The sequence below is a fragment of the Pyrus communis genome, chromosome 1, assembly GCF_963583255.1.
Source record: "Pyrus communis chromosome 1, drPyrComm1.1, whole genome shotgun sequence".
In the NCBI taxonomy this organism is placed as follows: Eukaryota; Viridiplantae; Streptophyta; class Magnoliopsida; order Rosales; family Rosaceae; genus Pyrus; species Pyrus communis.
In genome coordinates this window covers 21692589-21706525 of record NC_084803.1, presented here as the reverse complement: position 1 = coordinate 21706525, position 13937 = coordinate 21692589, and the positions used below count along the sequence as shown (strand labels likewise).

General features: G+C 40.8%; 1 protein-coding gene across 1 annotated transcript; it reads left to right on the top strand.

The window, feature by feature from the left end:
• Positions 1-12927: 12927 nt before the first annotated feature.
• On the top strand, positions 12928-13392 carry LOC137724411 (uncharacterized). Its single transcript, XM_068463157.1, has one exon. It carries the CDS (start codon positions 12928-12930, stop codon positions 13390-13392), a length of 465 nt encoding a protein of 154 aa, XP_068319258.1.
• Positions 13393-13937: the final 545 nt, after the last annotated feature.

Below are 13937 nucleotides of genomic sequence, written 5' to 3'. Positions count from 1 at the left end.
AGGCACACCCGTTCAATATCGATAGTGTTGACCTGTATTGAGATTCTCCTACAAAAATAGCTTGAACCATCTTTCACAGAAACTTGAGGGGAAGTGTTAATTAGATTCATTGAACAATTAGGCTCATTAAATCTTACATAGGTTCATTGTATAAAATAGTAAGGATGTGTATCTTTAGTTAATCCATGTATTTGTGTTTCTTATATACTATACATTTGAGGATTAATATAATTAGGTTTGAAAGCATTCATTTCTTGGTATCAGAGCCTAGGCTAGAAAAGAACAAAAATGAAGTGCAGCCAGTTGTGCAGCATCATTCGAGCAACGAGCGACGCCATGGTTGCTGACCTGAAAACCTAAAAACTCCAACCGCACAGCCAGTTGTGCAGCTTGCTGTTCAGCGAGCGACGCTGTCATTGTTGACTCGAGTTCACCGCACCATCCTTGCCTCGGATTGAAATTTGTAAGACTTACGTTTGTACGAACCCGTGTTTGCCACCTGCAAGCATTGCCGCCACGCACATCATCATCCTTTAAAATCGTTTGTCATGTACTAATTACAATTATTTGAGAATGGCAGCCCATGCTCATCCCTTTAGCAAATGTTTTCACTGCGATCTAAAGGGACATTCCAAAAACAAATGTTTCGAGCTTATCAACTATCCAGATAAATGGGGCAAAACTTGTGATCCTTGTTGTAACAAGGCACGTGCCTTGATTACTTTATCTAAGATCGATTCTAAACATATAGCAGAGAAATTTTTTTGCTTTGCTTACTAAAACAGGTAAGAATGGTAAGGCGTTAAGGGTTTCTGTACCTATTATGAATAATACATCAATAATTGTTTCTGGTGCTACTGAACATATGATTTGTGATTCTAGACAAGTGCAAGCCCTAAAACGATCCACAAAAACTTCTGTAAGTGTTGCTAATGGTTATGGTATTAGAAATGGAAAGCTCTACTACTTGGAGCTGACATCTAATGGTACCCAGATGTTGACTCAAATTCTTGCCGTGGAAATATCTCAGCAGAATAGGAATAATGCTTCAGAGGTTTGGTTGTGGTATTGTTGCCTTGGACATGCTTTTTTCGCATATTTACGGAGGTTGTTTCCTAGCTTATTTGCTAAGCATGATGTTTCTAGCTTTACGTGTGATGCTTGTGAACTGGCTAAAAATCAGCGCACTTCATTTTCATCAAGTTTGAATAAAAGCTCTACTCCATTTTTGATAATCCATTCTCATGAGGACCCTCTAATACCGTTATATTTATTGGTGCTCATTGGTTTGTTACGTTTATTGATTATTGTACACGTAATGTTGATGCAAATTTCTACCATCTCTTTCTTTCACGAAAATGCACCTGCAAAATAATAACACCTTCGATTAAGGCCAAAAACCTCATGTGCCCATGATGGATGAGGTGGAGCTTTGGCTGAAGAATCTTCGATGCCAAAGTTAGAATTCTAAAAAGAATGTATTTAGGAGTTTGTGGGTAGAAATGACTTAGTATTTTAATGAGATAAGTGGGGTATTTATAGGAGAGTGGTTAGTCCTATTGGTGGAGAGTGGCCGATCATATATGGTGTAATTGGGTGAATAATTGCTAGATATTATGTGAAATAATATCTTGCAATTAACATGGCAATTATTCCTTAATTGAATAGGAAGTTTTGAGATTTACATTTTGAATAAAATCAATAAGGGATTGATGAGAGGAATTTGAATAAATACCATATTGATCACCTTTGACTCTTCCTTGATTGAGTCGCTATTGTCCGTTGCATGCATGTGGGAATTTCGATGTGCCTCGAGGGTAATCTCATCCTTCTTTTCCAAAAATCCATGTGTCACCTCCATGATTTTTTTGGGATTATTTTTGGCTCCACAAATGCTCCCATTCCTGCTGGGCTACTCGCAAGGAAGGGTAGTAGGTGTAGGGATCTCCAACTTTGATGCAGATTCCCAATTAGATTTGGAATTAGATTTTTCTAAGAAAGGTAAATAAATCGTGACCAAAGTCTATTTAAGCCTACCTTAAATAAGGGATTAAATCAACTTAGGAGGGCAATTATTTATCCTTACAAGAAAAAGAGAAAGCTAGAGGATATTTGTTCCCCCTCCTCTAGCATTCTTTTTTCTTGCCTTTGTAAAAAACTATCTTCTGTTGATTTTTTTGTCTTCTCCGCATCGCACAAAGGTAAGAAAAACTTAATTTTCTTTGCTTTCTTCTTGGGTGGTGCTACCGCAAGGCAGCCGTGGGGGTGGTGCAGCTGGCAGAGGCTAGGAGTTGGCTCGGCATAGGCCGTGAAAGTGGTATAGTAGGGGCCACAACTTGGCTAAAACCAAGGGCTAGCTCGGCATGGGTCAAGGCAATAACGTGGCATAGACCACCGTTTAGGCTGCCACGTCTGTGCTGGTTGCCAAGAAGGAGGAAACTACTTAAGTTTGATTTCTTAGCTATCATAGATGGAGCAATCAAGGATGGAATTGCCAAGATTGGAGCCGTTGAAGATGAAATGTTAGATGAGCAAACTACTGAGTGAGAAGTGGCTGCTGAAGGCATGATGGCTGCTGGAGAGCCCAAGGTCATCCAAGCTGCTAAATGGGTAGTTTGCTCTATTTAGCTTGTGTCGAAGTTTGACAACCTTCGTATAAATGTATCAATTTGCTAGAAATAAACCGCTTTCTTCCCTTTACTCCATCTTCATTTTTCTTGAAACTTTGCTTGGTTGAAACGTCTTGCAAAGCTTTTAGCCATAAAACTGTCAGTTGGGTACGCTACTTTGAAAAAAGTTGACAATCCCTCAAAGTCACTATGATTGTGAGTTTTGGCTTTTTAGGCGTTGAGCTGTTAGGTTTGTCGTCGGCTCCTACCCCTTGACCATTTGCTGCTTAGTTGGTGTTCGAGTATTCGATCATTTGAGTTATGTGGCCTACATCACAACATGATAAAGATTTGTGGAATATGAAAATCGTTAACTAATCACATCAAAATGAGTAGGTGTGTGGAAGTTCAGAGGCAGTTTTCCCCCTTCCGTTGAAGAGTAAACCCAAATGGGTGCTGGATAATTAGTTTACCCTCTTACATTAGAGAGCAGACCCGGATAGATGATGGAGAATTGGTTTATCCTCTAGTACTGGAGAGCTTACCCAGATGGGTGCTGGATAATTAGTTTACCATCTTGCACTAGAGAGCAGACGCAGATGGGTGTCTGCGAATTGGTTTATCCTCTCGCATTAGAGAGCAAACCCATATAGGTGTCGGGGAGCTGGTTTACCTTCTCACAGAGCTTACCCAGATAGGTGTTGGGAAATTGGTTTACCCTCTCGCACTGGAAAGCTTACCTAGATAGGTGTCAGGGAATTAGTTTACCTTCTCGCATCGGAGAGCAGTTAGTTTACCTCCTCGTACTGGAAAGCTTACCTAAATGGGTGTCAAAAAATTAGTTTACCCTCTTGCATTATAGAGTTTACTCAGATGGGTGTCGAGGAATTGGTTTACCTTCTCGTTTTAGAAAGATTACCCATATAGGTGTAGGGGAATAAGTTTACCCTCTCGCACTAGAAAGCAATAAGTTTACCCTCTCGTACTGGAGAGCATAGAAGTCGTTGTTGTAAGCGCAATTGAGGTAAACTGGACTACTACACAACTGAAATAATCCTCGACCTGTGAAGTCTTGTTTGGCGATCTATTTGAGACTTCAAACTAGTTGTGGAACCCGCGTAAAGGTGTAAATGAGAAGCGTAGTGAGCTGCTTCTAAACCTTCTTCAAGTATTACATGATCATTAAATGTTTCAACGTGTGTTCATTTAAGGCTTGGTTGGTGGTTAGCTGAGAATCTAAATGGACTGCAAGCTTCTTCACCGCTAAGTCTTTCATTAGCAAGGGTTACTAATAAAGCCTCGATTCTATTATGTCATTGGATGCTTTGAAGTTTGAAGTATCGTGGGCTTCGTCGGTGCAGTTAAGAACCTTAGGGCAAGATTGGCATGGCTTGAAGCCGTGGTGCAAGATCTACACAGTTGGGAGCCATGGTGACAAATTGAGGGTGGCTAGGAGTCGTGGAGCAGGCAAACACGTCTATGAGCATAGAGCCAGGGTCAGCTTGGGCCAGGTTATATGGAGCAAGAGGAATTAAACAATTAGGTTCGCGATGCTCGGTTACTGGTGATGTACTACTCCAGTATTGAATCGTCTGGAATGATGAAAAGAAAACCTGCCCCTAGTTATTAATGGTAGGGCTGGTGTGTTCTTCTGGTACCTATTTGTTCTCAACGCGCGCTATTAGGCTAAGTTGCAACGTTTGTCGAAATAAAAGTAATCTTTGTATCCACCAGTGTATGTGAAATGGTTCCGTCTGCTTTTTCTTGTCAATGAAAAGTGACCTGCTTATGTTGGTCATGTCTCGTTGGAGCACCTCGTCAGTAGCTTCGTTGTTCTGGAAATCACACAATCATTCAGTATGGAGCCTCTCAACTTCTTCTTAAATTTGCCTCTGCTAGGGCAGCGGAGCTTCCGACTACCCACGGTCGTGACCTGTTGGTCTAGGCTGCTCTTCCCTTTGCTCGGCTTGTTAATGTCACAGTTGCGGTGTATATGGTACGTTCTTAACAAGTGAACGGGTTATTCGTATGCTGCCGGTTGAACTTGAGCCGGGTTGGGTGACTGCTTCTTTCCTTTCAATGTGCTGCCTACTCCAATGTGAGGTAAAAGATGCTCCTTGCGAGCTTAGCTGTGAATGAACACTTTGCCTAGAAGGTTGTCAATGTTGATTATCAGAGTGTTACCCCAACCATGAATGTATGCTCGTCTATGGGCCTAACCAAGAGTGCACACTTTTTCGTTCTCCAAGACGAGAGTATACGTAATTTCAAGGGCCAGGACATGAGTGTACACTACAAGAATGATTGGTTCATGGCTGGTCGAATGGCTGCTTACTGGGACAACGCTTTAGAGGTTCACCGTCTACCTTTGCCCTGCTTTAGAACACCTTGTCTCGGACACACTGCATCTCAGTGCGCTGCCAAAGCTGATTCACCATGGTTGTTTAATGTGCGAATGCGCTTATCAACTCTATGACTTGTCTATTCAGATGATGTTCGCCATGTGGGATACGAGAACTTGGATGGTATGTGTCTCTTTAAGTGGTGGAAGTGTAATGGACTCTGGGCATGAGATTTGAGTTGGGATATGTCAAATTTGTGAAATTTAAAGTTAGGACGATTGAATCGGTCTTGGACCAGTAGGGATCACTAGGTGGGCCATGAAAATGAGTTGGACTGTGGAAATCAGCCGAGCCACGTTCAGGGCGCGTGGTCAAGGTACAACGCTAGGAGCACGTTGGGCCTGGGCCCATTCGCTACTTTGAAGCGCGCTGGGCTTGTGCTGGCCTTAAGCTTGTGAGTATTGGGCCTTCTCCATGACTGCAGTTGCAGGTGTTTGGGCTTGGATAACTTAGGCCGTGCATGGTGGTTATGTGTAAAGCATGGATTTGCGCTACTTGGGCAGCGGCTTGGGATGCTTCTAGCGCTACTGTTGCAAGGTGACGTGGGCATGGGCTTATGGCTGCCCCGCTGCTACTTGCTCACCGTGGCCTCATTGCCATAGAGCTGTCCCACCCCCCACTTTCTCGACAATTGTCGTGGCTACCATGTGGTGGTGCTTCATGGTGGCAAAGTTACTCCTTTTATTGTGGCATTGACCCTCGTGGATGGTTGTGGTGGGGCCACATCGCGATCTCTATCATTTGGTCCAAATCCTTGAACATATGAAGTTCTGTTCGTCTTGGTTTGCAAATTTCCCACCATTGTATTTTCCCTTACGTACATTCAAAGAATTGAAAATTTTCAGGACTAAGAACGTACGAACAATTTATGAATGAACGAGAAATGAGAAAATTTGAATGTGAAAGTCTTTTTCAAGCGTGTGAATCAAACTCTTAATGAAAGCACCAATTTGTGGATGCAAATTTCTGCCATCTCTTCCTTTGATGAAAATGCACCTGCAAAATAATAACACCTTCGTTTAAGGCCAAAAACCTCACGCGGCCATGATGAATGGGGGTGCTTTGGCCGAAGAATCTCCAATGCCAAAGTTAGAATTCTAAAAAGAATGTATTTAAGAGTTTGTGGGTAGCAAATGGCTTAGCATTTTAGTGGGATAAGTGGGATATTTATAGGAGAGGGGCCGACCTTATTGGTGGAGAGTGGTAGGCCATATATGGTGTAATTAGGTGAACAATTGCAAGATATTATGTGAAATAATATCTTGCAATTAACATGGCAATTATTTCTTAATTGAATAGGAAGTTTTGGGAGTTACATTTTGAATAAAATCATAAGGGACTGATGAGAAGTGATGAGAGGGATTTATCATATTGATCACCTTTGTCTCTTCCTTGATTGAGTCCTAACTGTGTGGGAATTTCGGTGCGCCTCGAGGGTAATCTCGTCCTTCTAGTCTAAAAATCCACGTGTCACCTCCACGATTTTTTTGGGAATATTTTTGGGCTTCACACATATGACTTGAGTTTGTTTGATGAAATACAAAAGTAAAGTCCCTTCTTTTTTAAGTGATCTCACAAAATAGTGCAAGTACAGTATATGTCACAAATACAGGTCCATATGAGTGATAATGACGGCGAGTATGTGAACTCTGAACTTCGTTCCTTTCTCGATCATCATGGTATTGTTCATCAAACTACATGCCCATTTACTCCACAACAAAATGGGGTTACATAACCCAAGAATCATCAGCTTCTAGAGGTTGTTCGTGATTCTTTACTTGAGGCGCGTCTCCCCTTATCATGTTGAGGAAAAGCTCTCACCTTAGCTGCGTATCTCATTAATTATGTTCTGAACACTGCTTCAACCTCTGTCTTCATATATTGATGCTCCTGCAGTCCTCAATCTTCCAGCTCACATTTTTGGTTGTGTGGCCTTCATTCATCTCTATAAACAGTAGAAGAGTAACCTTGAACATCGGTCCTTACGATATTTGTTTGTAGGATATGCCTCAAATAAATAAAAGGATATCAATGTTATCACTCTCCGACGAAAAAGTTGTTTGTCACTATGGATATTACATTTCATCATAATGATATGTACTTTGCCAATCCCGAGTCTTCACTTCAGGGGGAGAATCGGACAGAAGTCCAAACTCTTAATTATACTCTTCCATATATAGGTATTGTGAATGATTTAGATTTATGTGGTGTTATTTTGGAAACTAATGTTGATAATTCACGAGAAAATAGTGTTGTGAATGACTTGGAATCAAGTGGTAATATCTTGGAGACAAGTGGTGATCATTCGCATGAAAACAGTGTTTAAAACCTTCAAATGAATGAGCTGACACTGAATAACTCACTGCCTTCCACACCGCTACACAGCTCAGTGCCTCCAACTATCTCATAGTCAGTCCTTCCACCTTTGAGCCCTAATAACCATAATCAATCATCATTGATTCTGGATGCACCACCACCACGTCATTTCCCTGACCGTGTTAACCGAGGTATTCCTAAACTACTGAGGAAGCTTTAGCTTATCCTTGTTGGCAAGCAGCAATGAATGAAGAATTTAAATCTTTGAAGAAGAATGCTACTTAGGAGATTAAAAACTTGCCATTTAGCAGGAAACCTATAGGATGCAAATATGTTTACACTATGAAATACATGCTTGGTGGGATGATGTATCACTTCAAGGCAGGACTGGTAGCAAAAGGGTACACTAAAAAAAATATGTAATTGACTATACAGATATATTTTCCTCTATGACCAAGATCAACACAGTCCATGTTTTGTTGTCTTTGGCTACAAATCTAATTGGCCCTTACAACAGTTTGATGTGAAGAATGCCTTCTTATATGGAGATTTAACATAAGAGACTTATATGGATCTTCCCCCAGGATGTAATGCTCTAGATAAATACGAAAGAAAGGTGTGCAGGTTGAATAAATCCTTGTATGGTTTGAAATAGTCCTTTCGGGCGTGATTTGGAAGATTCACAAAATTTATGAGAGCATTTCGTTACAGACAAAGTAACTCTAATCTTACCTATTCCCAAAAAGACAAAATTAGAAGCTTACTGCACTAATTGTGTATGTAGATGATATGGTGACAGTGTTCTAAAATTGGCCTAAGTAGCGCATAGGCATTGGGCAGCGATTTGTCGCCGCAATTAAACGAAAATCATTGAAGAAATTGGAAAGGGTATTAGGCGGCGCCTAGATGGGCACTAGACGGCTAAAGGATTGTCTCAATAGTTTTGATCTAGAATTGCAAAGTAAAGAAGTAGGACGCCTTGGTTATGATGAGAGTGATAGACAATGATCTACAATTGCAAAGTAAAAGAAGTGGGATGGAAGAATGGATCTGCAATTGCAGAGTTAAAGAAGAGGGATGGCTTGGCTAGGAAAATAGAAAGAGACGGAGAGAAAGAGATAAAGGTATTTGCAATTGCAGAGAGCCAAATGGAGGGCTGAGCTCGGGTAAGTAGAGTTAGGGTTTTTTTTTTTTTAATTAGGAACTTTGGTGGCATTTCTTTAAAAAAATAGGGAATAAACTTTTTTTTTTAATAAGAAAATAAGGTGTAATTCTTTTTTTAATGAAAAACAAAGCCCAACAATGATTGAAACAAATGGGTTGACTAAATGTTACAAAATTAACATAAAAAGTCCTAAACTTTTATACATATACATATACTTAAATCCGCCTAGGCCCAACCTAGTCGTCTGGGAGCTAGACCCCAGCCAGCCCCCCGATTAGTGCCTAAAGTCTTTTAGAGCCTTATATGGTGGCAACAAAGAGTGATTCGGAAGAGCGTGCGACTTTGCAAAGATACATGTCTACAAAATTTGAGATGAATGACCTTAGATCTCTAAAATATTTTCTAGGGATTGAGGTATCAAGAAGCAGTTTGGAATTTTCTTGTCTCAGAGGAAGTATATTATTGATTTAATGTACAAAACTGGCATGTCAGCTTGTCAGCCAGTAGCTACACCATTAGAGGAATGGTTGAAGTTCAGTGTTAATCCTAACCAAGTACTAGTTGACAAAGGTAGATACCAAATGTTAGTAGGTTGTTTAATGTACATGGCATGACCTTAGAGAACAACATTTAAAGCAGTAATGAGAATTTTGCAATATTTGAAGGGAAGTCTGGGCAAAGGAATTTTGTTTGAACAAATGAAGGTTAGGCAGGTTCGGTGACGATAGACACTCAACATTAGCTTACTTTACATTCATCGGGGGTAACTTGGTTACGCAGATGAGTAAAAAACAACATGTGGCTACTCGTTCCAATGCAGAAGTTGAATATAAAGGTATGGCATTGGGGATTAAGCTTTTGTTAAGTGTTTTGGGTATAAAGCATCATCCTCCCATGAAATTATTTCGTAATAATAAAGTTGCTCGTGACATTGCACATAATCTAGTACAGCAGGATAGAACAAAGCATGTTGAAGTTGATCGATTCTTCATCAAAGAGAAATTGGAAGGAAAAATAATTGAGGTATCGACAATAAGAACGGAAAATCAATTGGTATATATCATCTCAAAGGCTATTTCAAGTCATAAGTATTTTAGGTTTCTCGACAAGTTGGGCATGCGTAATGTCTATGCACCAACTTGAGGGGGAGTGTTGACTTGTGTTGAAATTCTCTTACAAAAGTGGCTTGAGCCATCTTTTACAGAAACTTGAGGGAAGTGTTAGATTCATTGAACAATTAGCCACATTAAATCTTACATAGTTTCATTGTTTAAAGTAGTAAGGGATGTGTATCTGTATTTAATCCATGTATTTGTATTTCCTATATATTGTACATTTGAGGAGGAATATAATTAAGTTTGGAAGCATTCTCTTCTGATAAGACATGAATAAAAGAGTGTACAATGACTCAATCCAATTTAGAGCAGAATCACATGACAATGTTAAGTATGCATGTGCCGATACTAGACTAGGCAAACAACACTGCTAAAGCACTGTAAAAATGCAGTCTTGAGGTGCAAATGCTTGAACCAAACCTTGTTCAGTGAGATAGCTTAAATCTTCACTATCACATAAGCTTCATCACCATCATATCATTGTTCTAATCTTAATTTGAGCTTTATGTGACAATAGGATCATAGTGAATAAATTGTTTGATGAAGAAAAGCCAACCTAACTAAGTCTAGACTTTACAAACTCACTTCGTTTAGGTGTGAAACAGTGTCAAATATCTAAGCCATAGAGCTAAATGATGATGCATGTTGAAATTGAATACTCTAATCCTAATCCCTGTTGAATCTATTGATGTGGATGAGAGGTAAATATTAATTAACATGTTTAAATCAAGCAAATATAATGTATCAAAAAGTTATTCAAAGTAGTTCAAGTCTTTATAAGCATATGTAAGGTCCTTTTTTTACTAATGTAGGATTTCTACACTCAACACTATGCATCAAGTGTTGAATTTTTAAACCTAACACATGAACAATAAATATTAGATGACGTGGAGCTCATGTAGCTATTGGGGCTTCACATATGCACTTACCTACTTTGATACCATGAACAAAGTTATGGTTTCCACCATAAAATCAATTGACAATATGAAATAAGTCAATTCTCTATAAGCACACACAAAATTTCTTCTTTTCCCGGTGTAGATCTTTCTCAACATGATTTTTTTTCCTTTTGTTGAATCGAATACTAACTACTAACCTATGATCAAGAGAGAATAGGAAGAAGGATTGTGTCATTAGGAGTCAAATAAACACCTATGAATGGGTGTGTGATTTGTGGAGCAAAAAATAATCAAGAAAATTATGGAGACGATACGTGGACTTTCAGGTGAAAAAGATAAAATTACCCTTGAAGCACACTGGGATTCCCACACGCATACAACAGACAATAACGGCTCAATCGAGGTCAAAAGTGATCAAAATGGTATTTATTCAAAACCCTCTCGTCACTCCTCATTAAATCGCCACCCACAAGGTAACTCCCAATTATTCCTTTCAAATTGGGATTAATTACCAAATTAATTTCTCTCCAAATAGGGCCAACCACACCCTTATAAATTGCCCTATATTTCTCTAAAAACCTAAGCTCATTCTCTCCCAAAAATCACCTAAACGCTTTCTCTCTAAAATTCTAACTTTGGCATCGGAGATTCTTCGATCAAAGCCCCCTATTCATCGTTGGTGAGTGAGGCTCTTGGCCATAATCTTAGGTGTTATTATTTTGTAAGTGCATTTTCATCAAAGGAGAAGAACGCGGAAATTTGCATCAACAAATTGGTGCTTTCATTGAGAGTCTTGATTCACACACTCGAAGAAAACTCTCACATTCAAAAGTTTCTCATTTCATGTTCATTCGTAAATTTTTCGTACATTCTTGTTCCTAGAATTTTTTTATAAAATTCTTTGAATAAAACATAAAAGAAAGGTACAATGGCTAGAAATTTGGAAACCACGACGAACGGAACTCCCTGCATCCAAGGATTTGGACCACAATGATCTACTAGGCTTAACGAGATGATGAATGGAGCGGCACCACCCCCACGGGGCATCATCGTGGTTATGCCAACGGCAACCACCGTGGCAGCTTATGGCGAGATTCAAGCCCAAGGTGAAAGCTTCACCTTGCAGTCGCAAACCTAGGCACATGCCACCTTATAGCAAGCCCAAGCCCGTGCTACAAGGGAATCCAGCTCGGCCCAAAACAAGGAGGCTTAAACTGTAGCTACAGCTGCCAAGGCAGCAGCCCAGTCCTTGAAGGCCCAAGCCATGCCACTCCAAATCTCACGGGCAAGCCCAAGGTGAGCCAGCCAAAGCCGCGGCCCGGTGCTAGCCAAACGTGTTCCCAAGCCAAGCCCAGACCCAGCACCCACGTGCATTACACGCAGGGCAACCTACTCTTATGGCCTCTCAAGTAGCCCAAACCGATCCAAGATCGGTTCAACCTTTTTGGCTTCAGATTTCTGGGCCAAAGATTGAACTGGGGGCATTTTTACCTCATTTATCCACAGATTTGACATTTCCTAACTCAAATCTCGTGCCCAAAGTCCATTACACTTCCACTACTTAAGAAGATGCCTACCGTCCAAGCTCTTCCTACCCAAATTACAAACCACACTTGTCTCAACAAGTCATGGAGTTAACATGCGTCCTTGCACAACAGACGACCTCGGTAAATCAGCTTTTATAGTGCACCGAGATGAAACGTGTCCCAGACGAGGTATCCCGAAGTAGGATAAGGGCATACTAAGAACCTCTTCAGCAGCGTTGAGGCAAGCAGCCACTCGATCGGCCACAAACCGAGTGTTCTAGCAATGTACACTCCCGACTGAGCCCCTAAGATAACGTATACTCTCGTCTTAGCATACGGAGAAGCATGCACTCTCGGGTAGGCCCACAGACGAGCATACATTCACGGTTGGGGCCATACTCTAATAATCAACGTTAGCAACCTTCCACACAAAGTGTTCATAGGCCTATAAGGAGCATAATCTACCTTACATCGGAGTAAGTAGCACGATGGATGGAGATAAGCAATCACTCAATCTGGCTCAAGTTTGACTGGCAGCCTATAAGGAATTCGCTCGCCTTCCATATATACCGCAACCACGCATAAACAAGCTGAACACATAGAAGAGCAGCCTAGACCAGCAAGTCAATATCGGAGGTAGCTGAGAGATCTGCTACCCTAACAAAGGCAAATTCAGGAAGAAGTAGAAAGGTTCTTGACCGAACAATTGCATGATTTTCAAAGCAACGAAGTCATCGATGAGGCATTACAATGGGACATGACCAACAGGAGTAGGTCACCCTTCACGGACGAGATTGAGTAGATAGAGCCTCCTCACAAGTTCAGCATGCAACATTTCACATCCTTCAAAGGAGATGGAGATTCGAAGAGACACTTGAAGCACTACCAAAGCACAATGGTCCTTTATCGGAACAACGATGCTCTTATGTGCAAGATATTCGCCACCACTTTGCAAGTTGAGGTGCAAGATTGGTTCCACACCTTGCCACCACGATCTATCTGGAGTTTCGATGATTTTTCTTTGATTTTCACGAAAGAATATTCATCCTACCGCTCGATCAAGAAAAAGTTCAACCATTCATTCAACGTCAAAAAGAACCCAAAGGAATCGCTTCGTGACTATGTGAAGAGATTTAAAGCAAAGAAGGTGAAGATAGTTGGATGTGATGACTTGATAGCTAGTGCAACCTTTCAAAAAAGACTCCTAGCAGACCACCCACTGTTTGGAGAATTGATCATGAAAAAATATCTAACTCTGGCAGACTCTTTCTCTCTCACAGAGAAGCATGCACTTTGGGACGAGGCTCGGCTAACAAACAAGGCACCCAAGCAGCCTAAAAAAGAATCGACAGTAGCTTAAAAGAAGGAGGACGAGAAGCAATACAATAATAAAAAACAGGCAGAAGGCCAAGCGTAGGGACCGATCCCGACTAAAAGCGGCCTAATACCCAAGAACTACTCATAGTTCTCAATCCCGATCCACTAAATTATTTACGACATCAAGAGCGAACCATGGTTCAAGTTGCCGAAACAATCAAGGGGAAACACTTCTAAGTTGGACCACACCAAGTACTGCGCATTCCACCGAGGTCTCGGTCACACAACTGACGATCGCTACATTTAGAAAAACTACCTAGAAAAGCTCGTGAAAGAAAGCAAAGTCAACAGATACTTAGGTAAGCCAACTACACATCATAGAAAGAATGCAAACGCCAACGAATAGCCGTCAACTAAGACGATTTGGATTAATGGCATCTTTGTTGAATCCAAGCACTTGGGGGCCACCAACAGTTCTAATAAGAGGAAGATCCAGCAAGCTCTACTGGTCTCATAAGTCCAGGCAGTTAACACTTATCCTGGACCCATCGTTGGCTCGATTTCCCACCCAATGATACACCAGTGGTA